This window comes from Perissodus microlepis, chromosome 7 (genome assembly GCF_051167445.1).
Source record: "Perissodus microlepis isolate ML-2025 ecotype Zambia chromosome 7, ASM5116744v1, whole genome shotgun sequence".
Taxonomy (NCBI): Eukaryota; Metazoa; Chordata; class Actinopteri; order Cichliformes; family Cichlidae; genus Perissodus; species Perissodus microlepis.
The window spans coordinates 57,327,244-57,351,900 of NC_140467.1; the positions used below are offsets into that span (position 1 = coordinate 57,327,244).

Sequence of the window (24,657 nt, forward strand, 5' to 3'; positions counted from 1 at the left end):
CAATGGCATTACAAGTTATTGATGACAATTTAAAAATAATTTTTTGTTTGTTAATATTTTTAATTAAAATTAAAAATATATCCATTAACAAAAGTTTGAAATGTGTGTTTTTATATTAATTGGTCCAACCATTTGACAAGGGACTTGACATGAGCTATTTTAAGTAGGGATTATGAACAATTCAGGATGTGCATTTGGTGATGGAAACATGACACATGAGATCTACGTACTAGCGACAAATGCTAAACTCATGTACCCATCAGCTGTCTTCCTGACCATATTTGGTTTATGTTATATATTTAACTTGTGCGTTGTAAGCAAACACACTGAATGCATTCATATCTGTGTATGTAGTAGAAGACGTGAAAGTTGTTTGTGCAATATATTTATGTGTTAGATCACTCTGGCCCAACAATTATGTGCTTTTAAAATTATGAAGTGTATAAAAACATTAAATAATTAAACAGTTACCTATAAATACATGTGTATAAGTTTTTTCCACTTATAAAAAAATGCATTAGACAAATTGTCTAATCTTCAGTAAATATGCATTAAATTTTCTTATTATTGCATATGTTTTATAAATCATTGGTAGCTCATTCAAAAGGTTTCTAATAAAAATATTGTATCTAACTATTGCTCTGCATTGTCTTTTTATTCTTTGCTGTAATTAACAATAAAAATTTTTCTATAGACATAAGAAAATCTCAGCTGAGTGCAGCCTGTCACCAGGTGGCAGAAAGCAAGCAATATTCCTGTTCAAAACAGACACAGGGTGCATATGAGGATGCAAATTAGGGAGAAGAAAATCAAACAGAAAAATCTGGATATTCTTGCTAAGGACCTACATCACTCGAATCATCCTAGTATTTATATATTATAAATTTATCAAATAAAATTAACATTTTTAATTAGAAAGATAGAATGCAAAGTGTGTTTTTGTGTTTTTAAAACCCCTATAAATTTATATTCATGCTAATTTAAGTGGGGATTATTAACAGTGTGCATTTGCTGATGGAAGTATGAAACATTTGATGCACGTACTAGCGACAAATGCTGAACTCAAGTAACCATGAGCTGCCTTCCTGGCCATGTTTGGTCTATGTCATATATTTAACGTATGCTTTGTAAGCAAACACACTGAGTGCATTCAAGTCTGTGTGAGCTGTAGAAGATTGTATTTGTGGTCAGATTATCAATATTAATATGAATATCAACACCTTAATTATTATATACTTTGGCAGTATATTTTAATATTAATTAATGCTAACTGTATATGTTTGATACGTTATTGATAGCTCATTCAAAAAGGTTTTTTAAAGAAACAGCCTGGAAATCTAACTATTGTCCTGCATTTGTCTGTTTATTTATTTTTTACCATAATTATCAATAATATTGCTATTGCCCCACATATGATTCTCCACTGAGTGCAGCTTGTCAGCAGGGCTCAAAAAGTAAGCAATGGTTTCAAAATAGACACAGAGTACAGATGAGGATGCAAGCTCTTATGTGGGATGTCGTAAAAAAAAAAAAAAAAAAAAAAAAAAAAAAAAAATATATATATATATATATATTCCTACCAGGGATGTAATGTATGATATGACAAAAAAATTTATATAAAACATGAGCCTTTTGAATATAAAGAGTCATAAATGAAGTAAATGACAGTGTGCAGAGGAGAAAGACTGCAGGGAGGATCAGGAAGTTCCTCGTGGATTAACTTAATTCTACAGTATTTGATGGTCTACACACACTTGACTTGTGTAGGCCTGGGTCATAAGAACTATCTTACCTAATGGGGGGAAAAAAAGGTTAAAACATACTGGTGTACTAACTTCTTGAATTGTAAGGTGTACTAACTTCTTTGTTTCGTAAGGCACACATATTATTAGCTGTGCTAAAACATCTACAAAGCAGCAAACACGACATTCATTTCTCACAGTGTTTAGTTGCCATCCTTAACCTACAGTAAAAACTTGACCTTGCACTTGGTCTGGCACCGCAGACTTGACCTAGTGTTAATAAATTCCAACACATCATTCCCACTTGAAGCATTGAACGTTGCCATTCCAACATATATCTCTAATTAATCTGTGTGGCATGGCAACAGCTGTGGCCAACTTGGATTTATGGCATTCCAGAGATGACCCCAAGACACAGAAAGAAACTGTTGAATTGTATAAAATTGTTTCAGTGTCTCTTTCATTATAAACCGATGTTTATAGTTTTTAATGTTTTTTTTTCATGTTTTTATATCTTCATCCTTCTAGTGAAGCATCCTGAGTCTCAGATAGCATCATGTATGAGCTTAGCTTGCAATTCAGGTTGTGATTGTATCAAAAGAGAAGTGGGATATCTTTGGCATTATCCTAAACTGCTTATGAGAATCAGACATTTTTGTGGTTACTTTCTCGTCTTAATCTAGTTGGTAAATCAGTAGGAACATATTACAAATACAAATACTCAAACAAAATAGGTCAGAAATTAATAAGAAAAACAAACAAAAATATCTCAAAGTTTACACAGGTCAATGGAATTAAATGATAGTAAATCATTGTGTAAGTGTAACAATAAGGTACTGTTCAAGTCTATCTTCAAATATTATTAGAAAATAGACTTGAAGTCTCTAAAGTTGTTGTTGGTGTATTGAGGTGTATGAGTTGTGGTTACACTCATACACCGTCAGTGAAAAATGAGCCGCTTTGCAGCCTGTGCAGACAGCTGTTTTCATTAAAGGTTCAGCTGTAAGTAGATCTTCATCTGTGTGACACTGTCCTGAAAAATACAGCTGAAATACAATCTGTAGTGTAAAATATGGCAAAGGCAACCAGGGGGAATCATTGTTTTGGAGATGCTTCATAAAATAAATCAGCTTCACAACTGCAACATGAAAAAACACAAAGCATTTTTTGGAATCCCCTTTTCTTTTGCACCTTGTTTATTTAATGTGGACATGATACTTTGAATTGTTTTTAAGTGAGAAATCCTTTGCTTTCTTTAAAAATAGCTTTAAAGAATGTTTAGAAGTGAAAGCTGATGTACAGTATGTCCTTGCACTATGTTTCAGCGGATGTCTGCTCACTCTGGTATCCACACCACATTTGGCATTTCTCCCATATATAACTTTGTCGGGTAAGCATGCTGCATTGAATATAAGCAGTCCGCGAGAGCACATCACTCTGTGGTAGAAGAAGAAGACTTTTGCTTGTGGTAGGTTTGTCTTCTATCTGCTTTGGAACTGGTAGTATCTTCATTATTATTATAATAGTACTTAAATAAATACATTTATTTACTTTTTTAAAAACAAGTATTTTCCTAGTAATTGACAATATCTCATATGTGTTCAACAGGATTGTGCAATATAACATACTTTTGACAGAAACAGAGTCAGGTATGGACAACTTTTAACTATTTAAAATTGTCAGTATTTTATGTTTTATATTATTTGTCTTTGGGCAGCACGGTGGCACGGTGGTTAGCACTGTTGCCGCACAGCAAGAAGGTCCTGAGTTCAATTCCAACATCAGGCCGGGGTCTTTCTGTGTGGAGTTTGCACGTTCTCCCCGTGTTTGCGTGGGTTCCCTCCAGGTACTCCAGCTTCCTCCCACCGTCCAAAGACATGCAGCTTGTGGGGATAGGTTAATTGGAAAAAATCCAAATTACCACTAGGTGTGAATGTGCGAGTGAATGTGAGTGTGAATGGTTGTTTGTCCCTGTGTGTTGGCCCTGCGACAGACTGGCGTCTGGACTGGCCTGTCCAGGGTGTACCCCGCCTCTCACCCTATGACAGCTGGGATAGGCTCCAGCACCCCCCGCGACCCTGCAAAGGATAAGCGGAAGCGGATGGATGGGTTATTTGTCTTTGATGTTAAGGTGTTAACAAGAATTCGACGATAACTCTAACATAATTGTCTAAGATTACACTTATTTGTCATAACATCATAGAAGTAAACCGCCACCATGAGTACGGACGCAGAGATGGCCGTTTATGGCAAAGCTGCCATTTACCTCCGTAAGCCAGAGAAGGAGAGAATTGAGGCTCAGAACAAACCTTTTGATGCCAAGACTGCCTGCTATGTGACTGATGCCAAAGAGCTGTACTTGAAGGGTACTATCATCAAGAAAGATGGTGGCAAAGTCACCGTCAAAGTCTTGGACACCCAGGAGGTCGGTATAATAAAGTTAGAGTTAACTGAGAGTCAGATGTGACAAATTCTCATCGTGATCAATGTGCTGTTGCAGGACAGGACAGTCAAAGAAGAAGACGTCTCTCCAATGAACCCTCCCAAGTTCGACAAAATTGAGGACATGGCCATGATGACCCACCTCAATGAAGCCTCTGTGCTTTATAACCTCAAAGAGCGTTATGCAGCATGGATGATCTATGTGAGACTGTCTTCCTAAGAAGCAAAACTTTTAAAATTACTCTTCTAACAGCAACTGTTAATTAACATCCACTTTTTAAAAAAAATCTCTTTAACCACTTTTAGACCTACTCTGGGTTGTTCTGCGCCACAGTAAATCCCTACAAGTGGCTCCCAGTGTACGACTCTGAAGTCGTCTCTGCCTATAGAGGCAAGAAGCGTATGGAGGCTCCACCCCACATCTTCTCAGTCTCTGACAACGCTTATCAGTTCATGCTTACTGGTATGCCTTTAACTCAAAAATCAAATATTTAATCATATATATGGTGATAACTACAGAAATACATAGTGAACTCCTTTTTCATTTTAACAGATAGGGAGAACCAGTCTGTCTTGATCACGTAAGTGTCACATTGTTTGACTTTGTTTAAAATAGTTCAGCATTTCGAACAAACTCTTAAAAGTATTTGTCTACACCCAGTGGAGAATCTGGTGCCGGAAAGACTGTGAACACCAAGCGTGTCATCCAGTACTTTGCCACTATCTCAGTTGGTGGAGATAAGAAGAAGGACCAAAACAAAATGCAGGTACACAAACGTGATAAGATTAGTAAAATCATCATGAAATATACTTCAGTAAGAAAAATAATTTTCTCATATATTTCTTAAACCTGGGTTTAAGGGGTCCCTGGAGGATCAGATTATTGCAGCCAATCCCTTGCTGGAGGCTTACGGTAACGCCAAAACTGTGAGGAATGACAACTCTTCTCGTTTTGTAAGTATGGAGTGATCTTTAGATAGGAGAAATAGTGTTATGATTGTTGTGTGACTTTGACAGCTCCTTTTGTTCCAAACAGGGTAAATTCATCAGGATTCATTTTGGCACAACTGGCAAACTGGCTAGTGCTGATATTGAGACATGTAAGTGACAAATTCACAATGTGAGTAGTTCATCTGACTTTGGGACAAACTGTGACTTCAAAATTTGATCAAAATCTGCAGATCTGCTGGAGAAGTCTAGAGTGACATTCCAGCTTCCTGATGAGAGAGGTTACCACATCTTCTACCAGATGATGACAAACCACAAGCCAGAGCTGCTTGGTAAGCAGCAAAACCAAGTTGTTGCACAGTTCTCATTTTAAACAATTTATTAAACACTTATGTTTTATTCTTTTTTCCAGAAATAGCCCTCATCACAACCAACCCCTATGACTTCCCCATGTGCAGCATGGGTCAGATTACTGTGGCCAGCATTGATGACAAAGTTGAGCTGGAAGCAACAGATGTGAGTGAGATTTGATTTATAATTAAAATATCAATGATGTTGTGTCTTTAAGAAAAAAAAAAGTGTTTATGCAGTGTTTCATGTGGACACTTTTGAACAGAATGCTATTGACATCCTGGGCTTCAGTAATGAGGAGAAGATGAGCATCTACAAAATGACTGGTGCTGTGCTTCATCATGGTAACATGAAGTTCAAGCAGAAGCAGCGTGAGGAGCAAGCTGAGCCTGATGGCACAGAGGGTGAGTACTTAGCACAAAAATACTTGTGAATAAGAGCAGTATGGTTCCCAATTAGACTAAAAAATCCTTGTCACATACTGTATAATGTATGTACTGTATAATAATGTTATAAATTGCTGTTTTCAGATGCTGACAAGGTTGCTTACTTGCTGGGTTTGAACTCTGCTGACATGCTGAAGGCTCTGTGCTATCCCAGAGTGAAGGTCGGAAATGAGTATGTCACCAAGGGACAGACTGTACCTCAGGTAAATGAGACAAACTGGTACAAAAAACATGCGCTGCTTAAATCAGAGCGTATTTGGATCAAATGAAACATAATCATGTACCAGATTTAATAGATAATTATTTGCCAGGTATATGTTTGTTAAATATTTGGTCTTAAATGCATTTTGTGATTCAATCAAATTTTCCCTTTTTATTTTTTTAGGTGCTGAACTCTGTGACAGCCCTGGCCAAGTCCATCTATGAAAAGATGTTCTTGTGGATGGTCATCCGTATCAACCAGATGTTGGACACAAAGCAGCAAAGGAATTACTTCATTGGTGTCCTGGATATTGCTGGCTTTGAGATCTTTGATGTAAGCTTTATTGCTAACAAATGGGGAAACTCTACTTCAATTATAAGATCCCGCTTAGTGATTTTTTCCCTACCCTTTTCTCCCCTCACAGTTCAACACCTTGGAACAGCTGTGCATTAACTTCACCAATGAGAAACTGCAACAGTTTTTCAACCACCACATGTTTGTCCTGGAGCAAGAGGAGTACAAGAAGGAGGGTATTATCTGGGAGTTCATTGACTTTGGCATGGACTTGGCTGCCTGCATTGAGCTTATTGAAAAGGTATACTTCAAGTTCATGTTTGAATCTTATATCTTTTTTTATGTTAGTTTTGTTATAATAGAGGAAAAGTGCCACTTGGTGACATATCTCTTTTCTTTACCTTCATCAAGCCCATGGGCATCTTCTCCATCCTTGAAGAGGAGTGCATGTTCCCCAAGGCAACTGACACATCCTTCAAGAACAAACTATATGACCAGCATCTTGGCAAGTGCAAAGCATTTGAGAAGCCAAAACCTACCAAGGGCAAGGCTGAGGCCCACTTCTCCCTGGTGCACTATGCTGGCACTGTGGACTACAACATCGCTGGCTGGCTGGATAAGAACAAGGACCCACTGAATGAGTCTGTGCTGCAACTTTACCAGAAGTCCTCAGTTAAACTGCTGTGTCTTCTGTATCCACCTGTAGTTGAAGGTATGATGTAACTGAAAACATACATTTTCCATATTCTACATGTTATTAAGTTTTGTTTGGTATTACGAGTCTCACAATGTTTTTAATTACAATTCACAAACAAAAAACAGAGACTGGCAAGAAGGGAGGCAAGAAGAAGGGTGGCTCCATGCAGACTGTGTCTTCACAGTTCAGGGTAAGGTTTGAGAAGTAAATTAAATGTAAAATAATACATTTTTTATTTTTACTTTTCATGACAAAAATGTACTTTTGTGTACCTACAGGAGAACTTGGGCAAGCTAATGACAAACCTGAGAAGCACCCATCCTCACTTTGTGCGTTGCCTGATCCCTAACGAGTCAAAGACTCCAGGTAACCCAACATAATTTGTGTGCCTGCATGCACAGGTTTGGATTAGAAAACAGCAAATTAGTGTTTGTTCACAGTATGAACTCAAACATTTTTGTTCTACAGGTCTGATGGAGAACTTCCTGGTCATCCACCAGCTCAGGTGTAACGGCGTGCTGGAGGGTATCAGAATCTGCAGAAAAGGTTTCCCCAGCAGAATCCTCTATGGTGACTTCAAACAGAGGTGCAATTAATATCCTCGTGGACTTTTGATTCAAAATATGATAAGAAAATGCTGACACTGACAAATCACTCTCTCACAAAAGATACAAGGTACTGAATGCCAGCGTCATCCCTGAGGGCCAGTTCATTGACAACAAGAAGGCTGCAGAGAAACTGCTTGGATCAATTGATGTTGATCACGACCAGTACAGATTTGGACACACTAAGGTAAACAGCCTGATTGCATTACTATAGATCCATGCATGAATATAAAATTACTTTTTTAATTTTTAAAAACCTGTCTGCTTAAAACAATTACTTTTGGACAAAACTGAAGGAGGTAAGGTCAGTGAACTGGATGAAAACTAAAAAGAAGCTCAAGTAAAACATCAACAAGTTTCCATCCCCAAATTTCAATAGCCCTGGATTTATTATCATAGTTACACATGAAGATCAAATCAAAATTTTCCAATCTTTTCTCAAAGTACATTTAATCAACTATTTGACACATTTATCGTTATGTTTTCTTTCTTTGTTTTAAAAATTCTTATTATTTCATGTGGCTCATTTGACATAAATTATGCTACTTTGTGCACACATGAGATATTGTATGGTAGACAATAAACCAACTCCCATATGTAATGCAGATGTGTCCACACAGGAGGCACAAGGTTTCTCAAATAGCATGTCATTAGTTTAGCAAGCCTTTCACTGTGTACGTTCATAAAATTCCCCAAACCTGATGTAGATTTACATTTACTTTCTGAATCATTTCTAATTGAATGCTTACTATAATATAATTCTCTCTTGTGATCATTTAGGTGTTCTTCAAGGCTGGTCTCCTGGGTACCCTTGAGGAGATGAGAGATGAAAAGTTGGCAGCTCTGGTCACCATGACTCAGGCTGTCTGCCGTGGTTTCCTCATGAGAAAGGAGTATGTCAAAATGACGGAGAGGAGGTATGTTGAACACAGCAATTAAGAGCAATGAGCCAGAATAAAAACAGTGAAAAATAACTTTGTCAATAATGGAAATCTCTTGTGCACAGGGAGTCCATCTTCACCATCCAGTACAACATCCGCTCATTCATGAATGTCAAACACTGGCCATGGATGAAGGTGTACTACAAGATCAAGCCTCTGCTCAAGAGTGCTGAAACTGAGAAGGAGCTGCAGCAGATGAAGGAGAATTATGAGAAGATGAAAACAGATCTGGCTGCTGCCCTGGCCAAGAAGAAGGAACTAGAGGAGAAGATGGTGTCCCTTCTGCAGGAGAAGAACGATCTGCAGCTCCAAGTGGCATCTGTAAGTAGATATCAAGAGTAGCTGTGCCCTTTTATTTTGTTACCATAAAATGTTAACGTATTCATGTGTGTTCTTCCAATGCAAACTAGGAATCAGAGAATCTCTCAGATGCTGAGGAGAGATGTGAGGGACTTATCAAGAGCAAGATTCAGCTGGAGGCAAAACTCAAAGAGGTAACTGAGAGACTGGAGGATGAAGAAGAAATCAATGCCGAGCTCACTGGCAAGAAGAGAAAGCTGGAGGATGAATGCTCTGAGCTCAAGAAAGATATCGATGACCTGGAGCTTACCTTGGCTAAAGTAGAGAAGGAGAAACATGCCACTGAGAACAAGGTTTGACATTTGGATTATACCTAGCAGATTAAACAACATGTATACAACAATACAGTCACATGGTAATAACACTGTAATTGCAAATGTAGGTGAAGAATCTGACTGAAGAGATGGCTTCTCAAGATGAGAGCATCGCTAAGCTGACTAAGGAGAAGAAAGCTCTTCAGGAGGCTCATCAGCAGACTCTTGATGACCTCCAGTCTGAGGAAGACAAAGTCAACACTCTGACCAAGTCCAAGACCAAGCTTGAGCAGCAAGTTGATGATGTAAGTTGAAAATGTCACAGGTGATGGCAAAACAGAGAGAGAAAAGAAACCTCTTCTTGAACAAGAGAATAACAAAGTCATGTCATTGTGCAGCTTGAGGGTTCTCTGGAACAAGAGAAGAAGCTTCGTATGGACCTTGAGAGAGCCAAGAGGAAGCTGGAGGGTGATCTGAAGCTCGCCCAGGAATCCATTATGGATCTTGAGAATGACAAGCAGCAGTCTGATGAGAAACTGAAAAAGTACTTTCATTTTTTCTCCCTTTATGACAAGCATCCTTCTAAGGATTGGACATAATATGTACATTTATTAACTATGCAACTTATTATTTTCACAGGAAAGACTTTGAAATCAGTCAGCTCCTTAGCAAGATTGAGGATGAGCAGTCAATGGGTGCCCAGCTTCAGAAGAAGATCAAGGAGCTTCAGGTAGATGATACATGATGTTACATCAAATGATAGTCAATACATATTTTCTGCGTCGTACTTTAAATTTGAAAGTTTACTCAAAGGAGACACACATCTAATCCAACAGGCTCGTATTGAAGAGCTGGAGGAGGAGATTGAGGCTGAACGTGCTGCTCGCGCCAAGGTTGAGAAGCAGAGAGCTGACCTCTCCAGGGAACTTGAAGAGATCAGTGAAAGGCTGGAGGAAGCCGGTGGTGCAACTGCTGCTCAGATTGAGATGAACAAGAAGCGTGAAGCTGAGTTCCAGAAGCTCCGTCGTGACCTGGAGGAGGCTACTCTGCAGCATGAAGCCACCGCTGCTGCTCTGCGCAAGAAGCAGGCTGACAGCGTTGCTGAGCTGGGAGAGCAGATCGACAACCTCCAGCGTGTCAAGCAGAAGCTTGAGAAGGAAAAGAGTGAATACAAGATGGAGATTGACGACCTGTCCAGCAACATGGAAGCTGTCGCTAAAGCAAAGGTAAACAACAAAATGCATTTATTTTAATACTTAAATCACCAGCAAATAGTGATGATATAAAATCTTGTCACTGATGAATCTTTTTCTCCCTCTCTAGGGAAATCTTGAAAAGATGTGCCGTACTCTTGAGGACCAACTTAGTGAACTGAAGGCCAAAAACGATGAAAATGTCCGTCAGATCAATGATTTGGGTGCACAGAGAGCACGTCTGCTTACTGAAAATGGTTTGTATAAGACAACATGCAGTGATCCTAACTTAGTCCTTTATAGTGATCTTCTGTTTTCGATAGAAAAACTGAACACAAACTAAAGTTTGATGACTATTTTTACACAAGGTGAGTTCAGCCGCCAGATTGAAGAGAAAGAAGCTCTCGTCTCTCAGCTGACCAGAGGCAAACAGGCCTTCACACAGCAGATTGAGGAGCTGAAGAGACACATTGAAGAGGAGATTAAGGTAAGAAACACTTCAATGGAGGCTGGTATGGCTTACCAGACAGGGCAGGTGATCCCTATGCTGTAAGGCCCAAGTTTGAATCCATCATAAATGGTAAAAGTGCGTATAGTTTTTTGTTGGTAATTCCGACATTTTGCTCATGCAATGATGTGTCTTACACCAGGCCAAGAATGCCCTTGCCCATGCACTGCAGTCAGCTCGCCACGACTGTGACCTGCTGAGGGAACAGTTTGAAGAGGAGCAGGAGGCCAAGGCTGAGCTGCAGCGTTCAATGTCCAAGGCCAACAGTGAGGTGGCTCAGTGGAGAAGCAAATATGAAACTGATGCTATCCAGCGCACTGAGGAACTTGAGGAAGCCAAGTGAGTATTTAGTTAGTAAGAATGTGAGCAAAAAACAAGTAAAACAATAAGCTTTTACTGAAACAATGTTTTTTTAAAGGAAAAAGCTGGCCCAGCGCCTTCAGGAGGCAGAGGAGCAGATCGAGGCCGTTAACTCCAAGTGTGCTTCTCTGGAGAAGACCAAACAGAGGCTCCAGAGTGAAGTGGAGGACCTCATGATTGATGTGGAGAGAGCTAATGGCCTGGCTGCTAACCTGGACAAGAAGCAGAGGAACTTTGACAAGGTACCATCATTTACTTTGCTTGAACAAGACACAAACTCATGGTTTCTCTTAGTATGGGTGAATAACTGCATCGAATGTATATATAGGTGTTGGCAGAGTGGAAACAGAAGTATGAGGAGGGTCAGGCAGAGGTGGAAGGAGCTCAGAAGGAGGCTCGTTCTCTCAGCACTGAACTGTTCAAGATGAAGAACTCCTATGAGGAAGCCTTGGATCAGCTGGAGACCATGAAGCGTGAAAACAAGAACCTGCAACGTGAGTTCCTACTATGCTGTGCAAGTAACGTGTGTTCCTTTTTAATGTCTTAAGACTAAACAATATCACACATGCCTCTGCAGAGGAGATTTCCGATCTGACTGAACAGATTGGTGAGACTGGAAAGAGCATTCATGAGCTGGAGAAGGCCAAGAAGCAGGTGGAGACAGAGAAGTCTGAGATCCAGACAGCTCTTGAAGAGGCTGAGGTAAATCTTTGTCTGAGGAGCTCCTCTGAAAATAAATATTCAGTTATACACAAGTAAAATCTACAAATGCAGAGATGAATATCTTTTCATATTCACTCTTTCATATGATTAGGGAACTCTGGAGCACGAAGAGTCTAAGATCCTGCGTGTTCAGCTGGAGCTCAACCAGGTCAAAGGTGAAGTAGACAGGAAGCTGGCAGAGAAAGATGAAGAGATTGAGCAGATCAAGAGGAACAGCCAGAGAGTGACTGACTCCATGCAGAGCACTCTGGATTCTGAGGTCAGGAGCAGGAATGACGCCCTGAGAATCAAGAAGAAGATGGAGGGTGATCTGAATGAGATGGAGATTCAGCTGAGCCATGCTAATCGCCAGGCTGCTGAGTCCCAGAAACAGCTGAGAAATGTCCAGGCACAGCTGAAGGTATGATAGAGCACATTGTAGAGCTGTTGTACACATTCTGTGTAAGTGCATTTTTTTTATTCATGTGAATATAATTTTGATATTCTTTTTTACTAGGATGCACAATTGCACCTGGATGATGCTGTCAGGTCTCAGGATGACCTCAAGGAACAAGCTGCTATGGTGGAGCGCAGGAACGGTCTCATGGTAGCTGAAATTGAGGAGCTTAGAGCTGCTCTGGAACAGACAGAGAGAAGCCGCAAAATCGCTGAGCAGGAGCTGGTGGATGCCAGTGAGCGTGTTGGTCTGCTGCACTCTCAGGTGAACATTTTTGAAGAGACACTTTAATTGTTTTTTTTATACAAACTTAAAATGAACATCCTAAAATGTAAACTTTCCATTTCTTAGAACACAAGCCTTCTGAATACCAAGAAGAAGCTTGAGGCTGACCTTGTTCAGATCCAGAGTGAAGTGGATGACACTGTTCAGGAAGCAAGAAATGCAGAGGAGAAGGCCAAGAAGGCCATCACTGATGTAGGTTTATACACATGTCCACTACGACGGTACAACTCAGCTTTGTTTTCATCACTCTGTTAATTGAGGTCATGTTTTCTAGGCTGCTGTGATGGCTGAGGAGCTGAAGAAGGAGCAGGACACTAGCGCTCACCTGGAGAGGATGAAGAAGAACCTTGAGGCTGCTGTTAAGGACCTGCAGCACCGCCTGGATGAGGCTGAGAATCTGGCTATGAAGGGTGGCAAGAAACAGCTCCAGAAACTTGAGTCCAGGGTAAGAAGAATGTGCAGCTGAAAAATATGCGTGAAAACACACATATATAAACCATGGATTTTAAAAGTTTGCTCAATTTTCTGAAGGTGCGTGAGCTGGAAGCTGAGGTTGAAGCTGAGCAGAGGCGTGGTGCAGATGCTGTTAAGGGTGTCCGCAAATATGAGAGGAGAGTGAAGGAGCTCACCTATCAGGTAAAGCACATTAACATTTTACATCCATCCATTCTGTTCCACTTATCCTTATCAGGGTCGCGGGGGGCTGGAGCCTATTCCAGCAACCAGTGGATCACATTTTTAAAATGTGTTTTCTTTTATAGACTGAGGAGGACAAGAAGAACATTAACAGGCTGCAGGATCTGGTTGACAAGCTGCAGCTCAAGGTGAAGGCCTACAAGAGGCAGGCTGAGGAAGCGGTAAGGACCACACACAGAAAAAAAACCCCTCAACTCTATGTCAGATTTTAGTTTTGTGCAAACAAACTGTCATCGTTTTGGACACTAAGAAATTTTGACTTATTACAATGTTACAGGAGGAGCAGGCCAATGTCCATCTGTCCAAGTACAGGAAGATCCAGCATGAGCTTGAGGAGGCTGAGGAACGTGCCGATATTGCCGAGTCCCAGGTCAACAAGCTGAGAGCTAAGAGCCGCGAGTCTGGCAAGGTAAATGTACACACACTTAAGACTTTGCACAAAGTTATAAGAAGAAATATCCCAATTCTGCTTCGAATTTCATAAAATTGGCTACAGACAATAATTTGATTTGTTTTCACTGAATGCTCCGTTTTTATACACACTGACCCATATGTACTGTTTTCTTTTGTTCTACAGGGAAAAGATGCAGCTGAATAAAGCACACGTGTGAACTGTGCATTTCTAATCATATAATATGATGTGAAATACACTCCAATAAAATATTTTTTATCACAATTTCCTGTCTGTGATATTTTCATAGTAATAAACAAGAGAGTAAACATGACACACGGGTAATCTAAGTGCTAATGAATCTTTACTGAGGTATCCTGCATTCAGTTATTAATTTAGGCATGAATACATAGAAGTATATCTCAATTAACATCTTAGGACTTTGAGCACAAACAACTCAGAGCGAAGATAATCCAGAGGGACTCGTGAATGTAGATAAGAAGTTAGAGACAGTGGTTTGGGAGGGAAAAAACCATCTGCACTTAAAGAATCAACATGAACATAAATAAATAGGTAACATTAATAACTTCATTCAAAATGCATTCTTGTGTATTTTAAGCTTTCTTTGTAATCCAGTGCTCTAGCTTGAAAAACATACCCCACATAATCAGTTTCAAATTCAGCTACAGAATGTGTGCAGTGAAAAAAAGTAACACACTGAGTTTGAGAAGAATGTTTAACAAAGAGCTTATTTTACTCATTGGATCACATTTTAAAAAGAGCCTGGCTTTTTGCATAACAATCATAATGAGGATTCAAAACTAATCGTTACTGTTCGTGAAGCACATGCTAGCTGAATGAGACTGGCATAGCTAAAATGAAAGCAATACAACACTGTACCTGTATATTACTCACCTGACCATGGGTTTTTGCTCTTTGCTGTGTGGATATGCTCCCTGGTTTCCTAAAACTTTATCCAATCATGCTCAGCTCATTTCTGGCTTCTTTTTCTTTTCCCATTAATGGATTGGCTGATAAAGCATCCTGCCTGACAGCCTAAAAAAGGAGACTTAAAAGCAGAAGCAAGTCTTTTAAAACACGTATTTAAATATTTTTTTTTTTAATTTCTTCATTTTTGGTAACTTCAATTATTGGGATTAGTCAACTGGAAAATTCAAAGAAATTATGATGGTGCTGATATTCCATGTGTGGCTTTGTGCAATCACTTCCACTTAATCACCTTATTTCAAAGGTACATATTCTATACTTTTTAATTCTTTTTAAAATTTGAGGTAATTACTTTAATTTTTTCTGTCCAGTCACTTTATTTTGCTATTTTGTAAACTTTTCATTAATGTATGTTTTTATTTCATACTTAAAATGTAACTGTAAATGTAATTAGTATTTCACACACTTTGTCTTCGCACACAGTCGCCCGCTTGTGTTCAATTTATCACACATGCGCACAAAATGGCGCACTCTAGCCACAGAGCAGGGTGAGGACATGTTGATTATCAGGAGAAAAAGTCAACATACTTGTAATTTTAGTGCTTTTAAGCACTTATTATTTAAATTATTTAGTTGTGCTGGACCCTTCATACAAAAAGAGTGATATGCAGAACACTCTTTTATCGCAGCATTGCCATTCTGCTAAAAATGATATCACGTTAATCATGGCTTAATACTCCAATAACATTATTGTGCCCATACCAAATTATGGAATTTATTAAGGATTCATAGGAAGTTTTAAACAACTGCATTCTATCTTGTGAAGTTAATGTCTCATATATTACATTTCATAGAATAAATTGTAGATTAAAAGATACACATTGTATAAAAAATAAAAAAAGCAACTAATCATCATAACTGTGGCATTCATTATTTTTTCGAGTCCTCTCGTTCTGATCTAGGTACACGCTAATTACATGTAGATAGCAACAAGTACAGTTTCTGCTTTAGCAACCAAAATAAACATTTAAACAACAGTCCGTCGATAATGCCTCTCATAAACTGAGTAATGAGAGTAATGTTAGTGTGGCATTGAGAAAGTGGAGCATTGTTACAAACTGTAACTGTAAGAGCATCACATGTTTACCGTTGAGTAGCAGTAAGTACGGAGAGTAATAAAGTTTTGTGTCACTGTGAGATCAGGAGGACAAGCATGTCTGGTCTTTACCTCAGCAAGTGCAGATGCCTGAACAGTCTGATACACATGCTTTCAGGGTAAAAACATACAAATACAACCATCCATGATGATAGCGTTGGTTCTGCTGTGTTTCAGATCAGTAGGCCATGCCACTTTGCTACTGGCTGACGGACTGAGCGCATCATCAAAGTCCAGTGCTCATCTTCTGAACTCTTCTCCTTCCCCACACTCAGCTGTCCGATCAGCTGTTTGGCTGATTTGCTTGTTGGGCGAGTTTCATATATAGAGACCAAAATTTTACACCGCTCCAGATGAACCTCTGGCAAGGAGAACAAGAGGACCTCATTGAAAACAGTCACCAGGCACCGAGCCACTGTAGAGCTTTTCTGGTACTTTAGCTTGAACTGATTGCACTGGACGCTGATCCTGGCATACAGGGCTGTGCAACACACACATACACAGATTACATGAATTTATAACCGTATGTGCATCAAAGCTGGCGTCTTTTTTGTGTGAAGGTGTCTTTTTTTTAATTTACCTAGATTTGGGGATATCTCAGAAAGGACAGTTTTGACCTTTAGCAGGCCAACCTCCAGCCTCTGAGACGTGGGAAGAAATTTCAGGGACAAAAGCACCTCTCCAACAAGATCCTTTGGAGAAAGCATCAGTATAATGTACATTTATGCACAGTTTAAAAAAAGTGATATAGTTGCAGGCACAAACATAAATGACAGTATTCAGCAGGGCTAAAAATCACCACATAAGCACAAAATGTATTAAATCGCCACAGTCATAACTCAAAAGTATAACATTTTTTTCTTTTGTTTGATCTTAAATTAAAGAGGCAAAAGTCATCCTGTGGTTTCAGTTGCACTAGTGTTACAAATATATTTTTCTTTTCTTTGAGCAATTAAAAAAATATTACATGAATTATTATTGCCCCAATATAATAATTCATTATTATAGTAAGATAGATGCATAGACGGAGGCCATGTTCAGTTATTGAAATATCATTGACAATAATGATGACACCATACGATCCACAAATTACACAAACCAGTAAAAGTTAAACTAAATTTTCTGTGGAAAATAAAATTCTAGCTACACAAATGCACTTTTGGGTTCACCTGTGCAATTCTAAATTACTCCTAATATTTCGCCTCACTCGTGGTACATTAATGCTGTGGACAAAATATTAGGCATAGGTACTATAAACAATAACAAAAATTATTGCTTTTCTGAAAATGGAACAATTTTTGTGTGGACTATGAAGAAGGATTATATAGTTATAACAATATACTCTATTATATTTTTACTACCATCTATCACATCTGTAAATGTCTGTTTAATTATTTCCATTTACACAATGAATATTAGCTTTCATTTTTATTATTGTGGCTAAATATAGTTATTATATAGTTTTATAATCATAAACCTTTACATAACATCAATTACTTGAGATGCTACTGAAAGCCAGTCCTGTGTGCATGCTGTGTGTTGTGTGTGTGCGCCCCCTGCAGTACCTTCTGCGGTATCTTTAGATCCTCTTGTAGTTCCAGAGGGTAGGAGATGTTGAGCTGTCCTAAAGGAACCCTCACATCTCCTAACACTGTGTTTCTGGAGAATTTATCAAAGTCTCTTACCTGAGATGCATACAGACACCTGATAAATGATTTACACCACAACAGATAAAAACGTTTATCATTCATACTTTTTTCTCTCAACAAGTGAAAAGAGACTAAAGTACTATAACATAGCTGTAGTGCTTATGGTTTTAAATTATTTGGCCCTTGAAATGTGACAGCTAACATGCAAACTGCATGCATGATGTAGTACAAGCAATACTGTTTGAGTCCTGAACAAATATGTTTTAAGAATGAGAGATATGTAGTGCAGAACCTCCATCCTTAGGTTGATGTGATGAAGCTTTTCCTCTTGTAAAACACAGCTGAACTGGTCTCCAAATAAAGGGTTACAGCTGCCTTTCACAATGCGAGTACGCCACTCCTGCAGTACTGTCCACAGAACAGGCGACAAGCCTTCCCCCTAAGAGGATCACACCAGTAATTTATGACACCTTTGTCTTTAGTACAGAGATGCTGTGCTGAATGAAAACTCAAAGACAGTGTGGATTGTATTTTTTACATATGTATCAAGAAAAAGAAGAAAATAATAATACGACAAACTTACCTCTTCATCTTTAAAGCCCTCGACTTCTACAGCCTCTGATCCAGCCCACATGAGCAGTATTTTAACAAATGGTTGGAGGGTTCGGCTCTCACTCTGTTCCAAAAGCCCCTCCACCTGCAGCACGGTGACCACCAGACGTGACTGCATCTGATCATAGTAGACGGAGAATCGTAATGATCCATCCACCTGGTATGAGAGGATATGTTAGGAAAGACCCAAAGACTGTGGTTGATTTTGCCTGAAACTGTGTCATCAGTCATTTACTGTTAATCTTGTTTTGTGAGGATTGATGGGACATTTTTTTTTAAATGATGTTTCAATTTCTGTTACATACTCAAATACTTGCCATTAGGAAAAGAATGTAAAACTAAATTCAGCCTGCTTATCTTTTAGTCACCCTGATTCATCCTGAATATCTAAACAGATGCCAGAAGGATTTACAGGACATTTAGCTCAGACATCTTTGGTTGACAGAAGATGAATCCTAATGACTGTGGTGAGGTGCTTGTACAGCCAGAGAAACGAGTCTACACATGTATCTGTGAGCATAAGTGTAATTCATGCACAAGTGCAAGGGTATCTGTATGCATACTTACACTGCATTTTTTAACTTGTCTCTCTATAAACTCACTCTTGGCGCCACCATGTGGTTATGTTTATGGTTTACTAGTAAGAGAGCAGCTTGTAGCGTTTACCTAAACGTTGGCATCTCTATTTAATGATAGGAAAATCTCAATTTTACACCACTTAATTAATCTGACAGCTTTATTTAGTAGACTTTAAATAAAAAAAAGTGATACATTCATAACATATTTTAAAAAGCTGTTAATAATTGGTGCTCATTGCCGGATGTTGCTGGTGTTGTTTTATGAATCTTTAAATTTTGGATCTTTAAATAACTGTAGAAACACCAACAGAGCAACACCGCACTAAAAGAATGAATATACTTCCTGTTTTGTCTCTCATTAATAATTTCACTGGATCTTGGGTTTCTGTCTGTCCAAAATAAAATATATAAACAGGATAAAATACCAGTTTTACCTTTTGAATAGTTGCCTGCTCTTCTTTGTCTCCAGCTGCCTCTGTGGATGCTAAGGAGGGAAACGAGGGCTGAGACAGGCAGCGACTCAGTCTGTGGGCCTCTGTGCTGACATCCTCCAGCTGCAGGCACACACAAATGCGCACTATTTACCCAGGAATTAAGAAAGAAAGCAGGCTAGTTGTATAAGCCTTTATAACACAGAGCACAATTAATTTTTAAGCCTCTACTCTTTAAAGACTCCCATCTATCGAGGAAATACTTAGATATTCCACATGTACACGCTGTCATAATGGATCTGGTTTCATGTACATAGCATTCAAAGGGTATTAATTTATAACTGTCCTTAGACTAGAGTCCTTCACTCGCATCATAGTTGTTATTGCCTGCTCTATCACAAAGGTGCTCAAGGTGATTTAGACGTAGTAGCTTCAGCTTGTAATACTACATTAAAATGCTGCCTACATTCAGGTTTACATCTGTGGTCCACAATTTTCATCAGTCTTAATTTAGCCATCATTTGCTGTTGTTCTAACACTCTACATGGAAGTTTTTACACTCAGCAGAACTTTTCCTGACACGGGTCAGTCATGTGGTACGAAGCAAACAGCAGACTATCCAAATAAACTGCCCGACTTCTCAAACACATCCACACAAACACCCCACCCAGCCTGTGGTTTACTTATCTGCCTTCTCTCTGACAGTCCTCTAAAACAGTCCTTAGTAGAGTTACATGCTAAATGCTGACTTCTGTGGTACAAAATATATTAAAACTCTTAATTGTGTGGTATTTATATCATCCTGTTTAACTAATTTCCTACTGAAAATTCTCATGTTTAAGTAAATTGGCATTACCTGATCACACCATGAATCTACAATTTTCAGAAAAATTCACTTCATTTTTTTTAAGCAGTCCTAAATATTTCCTGCATTTCTCACCAATTCTGTTCCAGAATCTTAACATGTAACTCAATAACTGTGTCCAAAAGAAATTAGCAGCAATATATTACATTTCAGAGATTCACCTTGTTCAGATGCACAAATCCCAAGTATCAACTGAAAGACAGCAGATTCCTTGAAGCAGGATTTTCTCTTAACCTGGTTTATACAGTCTGGTCAAGACCATGTGCACATTAGTGCTCAATTGTGATAACGTTTCCTCTTACTTTGGTACTTGGAGCTCCTGAGTAGTTTCCTGTTGTCGTTGGCCCTTCGTCTGAATACAGCAAATCATTATGCCCTATCGCAGAAAACAGACACAACCATACATTTATGAAGCGCCTTGAGGCGACTTTTGTTGTGATTTGGCGCTATATAAATAAAATTGAATTGAATTGAATTGAATTTAATAATTTGTGTCACAGTCACTCTGGCTTGTCAATATGCACTACACTGAGTCTTACTGTAATGTAATTCCTACTCACCTGCATCTTGCTGGGTGTATGTAGTGTATTTCTCTGTGCAGAATCTGTAGATCTGCCAGGCTAAGATGCCCAGAGCCAGCAGTAGGAGAATAATGGAGATACCCAGAATGCAGTATTTGACCACATCAGAAAATGGCATTCTCAGCTCTCCAGCTTTTGAAAACAGCTCCATAGGAGCTGGGTAGTCTATAAGAGTCACCATGGCTTTCTGCGGCCATGTGGTCTGCACATACCTCTGCAATACAGGAACACAGAGCATGTGAGGACCATAGCTGGGTGGATTAAAGGACCTGCTAATAGCAGGTATGTAATGTAATGTATGTAAAAAAAATATACAGTGCTTAAAAAAATTATTAGACTACTATCCATGTAATGCCACAGTGAATTAAACTAACATTAATGTTTAATCCATCAGTATACACAAGCACTATAATCAAAATTATTATTATTGTTGTTATCCACAAGTTTTCAAATTTGCTGTTACAAAAAAGCAGGAAAAAATAGTAAAGCATGTTGCTATTTTTTTAAATTAAGATTCCAACAATACATTGTTTCTGATGTTAACCAACAGTGAAATTTACAAAAATATTCAGCACTGATTTTGAAATGATCATCTAGTTAGGAAGAATCAATTAATGTCGATTAATCTATTACAGTTTCAGACTGCATGTGTATGACAATATAAAGTTTGAAGATGTTACTTGGACACTTGGGAACTGGATTTTAAAAAAAAAAGTATTCTCATATTTTTAGACTAATAGCTAATAATACGTATCAACACATTATTAAAATATAGCAAAGGACACTCAGTGACAGATCATTGACAAATAATTAAAATCTCGGCTGGTCTTTTGGTCATTGGTCTTTTTCACTGAAAACTTTTTAGTAAAAGTAAAAAAAACCAAACCCATTAACTGGATTGTCCTCAAAGAGAAAATCAAACAAGCATTGCAGGGAAAAACAATGTTCTAGTTGTTGGTGACTGTTGTTATAATTTGGCCTAACTAATTGAATCCACAGTCCAGTTTTGAGGCACTGAACTTGGATTGTATGCGCATAATATATAATAATAAAGTACAAATGAGTCTAGACATATATCAGCTTAACTACTGTTTTCCTTCATGTTGAATGTAGTAAAGCAGAGCCTGATGAACATTTTTCTACAACTTTCTTTAATTTGCCAAAAGAAAAACAGTATAAAAAATATAATTTTTCTTCTAAAGCTGTTGTATACAGTTAGTGGCATTAACAAAGTTTTACACCTGTACCTTTACCAAAAATTCCAGACATGTGCACACTAAATACCTACCAAATGTCCAAACGCCCTGGTATTATCTGAGCGTTCCCTCTGGTGAAGAAAAACAGTACAGCTGTATCTCTTTTCTAAAAAATGCTTAACTCCTATCAGAAATAGTTTCATCAAAGAGCACTGGACCTGCTCTGTGCAACACGACGGAAAAAGTAGTACCTAATGTTTCTATTAAGACAAAGTAAAAATCTAAGGCAATTATACAATGTGTTGCTAGGTCACAGAATTTAAAAGGACAGGTAAAAGGTAAAAACAGACATACACTTCACTACTGCACAGACCTTCTGTTGCTGCTTGAATCGTGGCTAAAATTGCTTTAAGGACAGTTAAATATTTACCTGTGATAAGTTAAAAACTGAGGTCTCCTTTTTCTTCTTTCCTTTTCCTGTGCTATAAATCCATTGTGTGAGCGCTTACATCTCCACAGAAACAAAAGAACTTCTCTGCAAAGAGAAATTCAAACTAGTACCTTATCATGTAACTGTTGCTCCTACTTTGGTCACTCTACACTCACACACACACTCACACACACACGCACACACACACACAGACACACACCCTCCCTCTCTCTTTCACCTAACACATGACTATCAACACACCATTCTGGGCAGACTGGTTTGATTAGATACGAATTACATTTCAGAGAGCTTAGCTCAGTGTGACCTGATCCCAACCTCTCTTCTTCATAAAGATTCCTCTGCAGGCCTGTTTACTGAATGTTCAGGTTAGATACTTCAGAAGTGAATTATTGAAACTTGGAAAATATGCATTTTCTAAGTTGCATGTTCAGTTACAGCTCTGCTTTATCATCTCTGTGGCCAAGCTGGCTGCAGATACAGGTGTTATAAAATGACAGTGGTAACGTACTTTCACCAGCTTAAAGGTCAGCCAGGATCATGCCCTGTTTGTCTTAAAACACTTCCCTTGAAATTGTCGTGCTGACTGGTCACCTAATATGTTGCAGGACTGCTTGCTGACAGCAAGGCCTGCAATTGGGAAAAGGAAATGTATGTAAAAATTGGCCTATCAAGTAACACTTAAGACAGGTAAAGTGTTTTTACAAAAATGAGGAAGAAAATCTTGATGACTAAGCTTTCTCATTTCCTTGTCACTCTCAGAATTAACATTGCTTTTATTTTGCAACTTTTTAAAACCCAGTCAAAGAACTGCTTCATGAAACTTACACTGAAACTTAAAACGTCACACAGGGAACTTCATATTACATGACCATTGCATTGTGGGCATGAGTCATGAGTTTTCTTCTTCAACACTGTGATATGGCTGAAAGGTATCTTCTGTGTGCAAAACAGTGGAGGCACAGTTTGGTTTTGGGTTAAGACTCTCACAGAAGTGATGCAAAGAGGGCTGGGGTCAGGGTTAAGGCTGTCTTCTTGTCATCCACAGAAGACAGCATGTCAAAAGCAAAGTGAATACAAAAAGCTAAGCTGCAGACTTTGTTATGTGAAAGTGAGACTGATGTCATAAAAAACAGAAAGACTTTTGATAGAGTTGTTCTTTATTAGCAAAAATAAGAGCTTTGCTTTTGGCAGTGAGGAAACGATGTAACTGCTTTAGAGCAATGTAGAAAACAGGCATTGGTCTGACCCCAGTCCCATCCACTAACATGGAAGAGGCGGGGCTTATGACCTATACTGCAGCCAAACACCAGGGGCAATAGAGACATTTTGGCTTCATTTTTGGAGAGCTGTTGTGCCGTCCATGTTTTCTACAGCCATTGCTTTAGAGCACAGGTGTCGAACACCAGGCCTCGAGGGCCGGTGTCCTGCAGGTTTTAGGTGTGTCCTTGATCCAACACAGCTTATTTAAAAGGCTAAATGACCTCCTCAACATGTCTTGAAGTTCTCCAGAGGCCTGGTAATGAACTAATCATTTGATTCAGGTGTGTTGACCCAGGGTGATGGAGATGTATGAAGATCGGTGGGGTCAGAAGTAGGGTGCCAAGGGAGCATTTACAACCTTGTCCCACATTCTTTGTAGCTGTTAATGTTTTTTAATTCCCTATTAGTGTTGCAATGGTATGAGAATTTCTAGGTGCAATAACTAACGGCATTGTGGACTTCAATTGTTACACCTTTATTTTTGCAAAGCTAAATCCACTAAAATGTCTACAAGCACACTCAACATGCAAAGGACTGAAACTGGGTCACAGCTTCTTTGACGGTCTTTTTGCCAGTGTCCTAATTTTTGTATGTATTGGAGTTGAATCTTAAAAACACTGTCACATTTTTAAGATGACTATTCAACTAAATAAACAAACACTTGTGGCCATATTTGCTATTGTGGAACAACAAGTATCTCCTAGGAACAAAAAATAGCCAAAAATTACATTTGCCACTTTGAGCTGGATTCGCTCACTGACTGAGGGAAACTAAGTAGATAAATCGAGACAACCTAAAACACTTAACGGACTATATTAAAACTAACATTTACATCCATTTCCACTACTTAAACAATGGCACCCATATATACACTTAGCATTCTTAATGGTATTGATGAATGTTATCGCTTCTGTCCTAGTCTTAGGAACTCATTGCAGTCTACAGAATAACTGTTTTGTGCATTTGCCTGCCTGTTTTTGTGGTGTCATTTACTTTATGTGTTTAGAAAATTATACAAACCTCCCCCCCCCCCCCCCGAAGAAATGAACATCATCC

The 24,657-nt window shown here is 38.7% G+C and overlaps 2 protein-coding genes across 2 annotated transcripts; one reads left to right on the forward strand and one right to left on the reverse strand.

Moving 5' to 3' along the window:
- The first annotated feature begins 3,169 nt into the window (after positions 1–3,169).
- LOC146384290 (myosin heavy chain, fast skeletal muscle-like) lies at positions 3,170–14,149 on the forward strand. The gene is made up of 41 exons (XM_084936224.1): positions 3,170–3,210; positions 3,351–3,391; positions 3,946–4,167; positions 4,243–4,386; positions 4,491–4,647; positions 4,738–4,765; positions 4,846–4,951; positions 5,046–5,138; positions 5,221–5,284; positions 5,366–5,464; positions 5,545–5,648; positions 5,749–5,887; positions 6,014–6,132; positions 6,315–6,464; positions 6,556–6,726; positions 6,837–7,137; positions 7,248–7,312; positions 7,401–7,488; positions 7,591–7,708; positions 7,791–7,914; positions 8,508–8,644; positions 8,734–8,989; positions 9,079–9,321; positions 9,411–9,587; positions 9,681–9,826; positions 9,922–10,012; positions 10,119–10,508; positions 10,606–10,732; positions 10,844–10,962; positions 11,126–11,322; positions 11,402–11,585; positions 11,672–11,837; positions 11,921–12,045; positions 12,158–12,466; positions 12,563–12,766; positions 12,854–12,979; positions 13,062–13,232; positions 13,319–13,423; positions 13,549–13,644; positions 13,761–13,892; positions 14,061–14,149. Exons 3-41 carry the CDS (start codon positions 3,961–3,963, stop codon positions 14,079–14,081), a joined length of 5,799 nt encoding a protein of 1,932 aa, XP_084792350.1. The 5' UTR covers positions 3,170–3,210; positions 3,351–3,391; positions 3,946–3,960; the 3' UTR covers positions 14,082–14,149.
- Positions 14,150–15,278: 1,129 nt separating this feature from the next.
- Positions 15,279–24,604, reverse strand: syt19 (synaptotagmin XIX). The gene is made up of 9 exons (XM_084936225.1): positions 21,983–24,604; positions 20,674–20,908; positions 20,416–20,489; positions 19,252–19,371; positions 18,211–18,396; positions 17,920–18,066; positions 17,544–17,663; positions 16,559–16,670; positions 15,279–16,459 (listed from the first exon to the last, which is right to left on the reverse strand). Exons 1-9 carry the CDS (start codon positions 22,091–22,093, stop codon positions 16,152–16,154), a joined length of 1,413 nt encoding a protein of 470 aa, XP_084792351.1. The 5' UTR covers positions 22,094–24,604; the 3' UTR covers positions 15,279–16,151.
- Between the last annotated feature and the right edge of the window lie 53 nt (positions 24,605–24,657).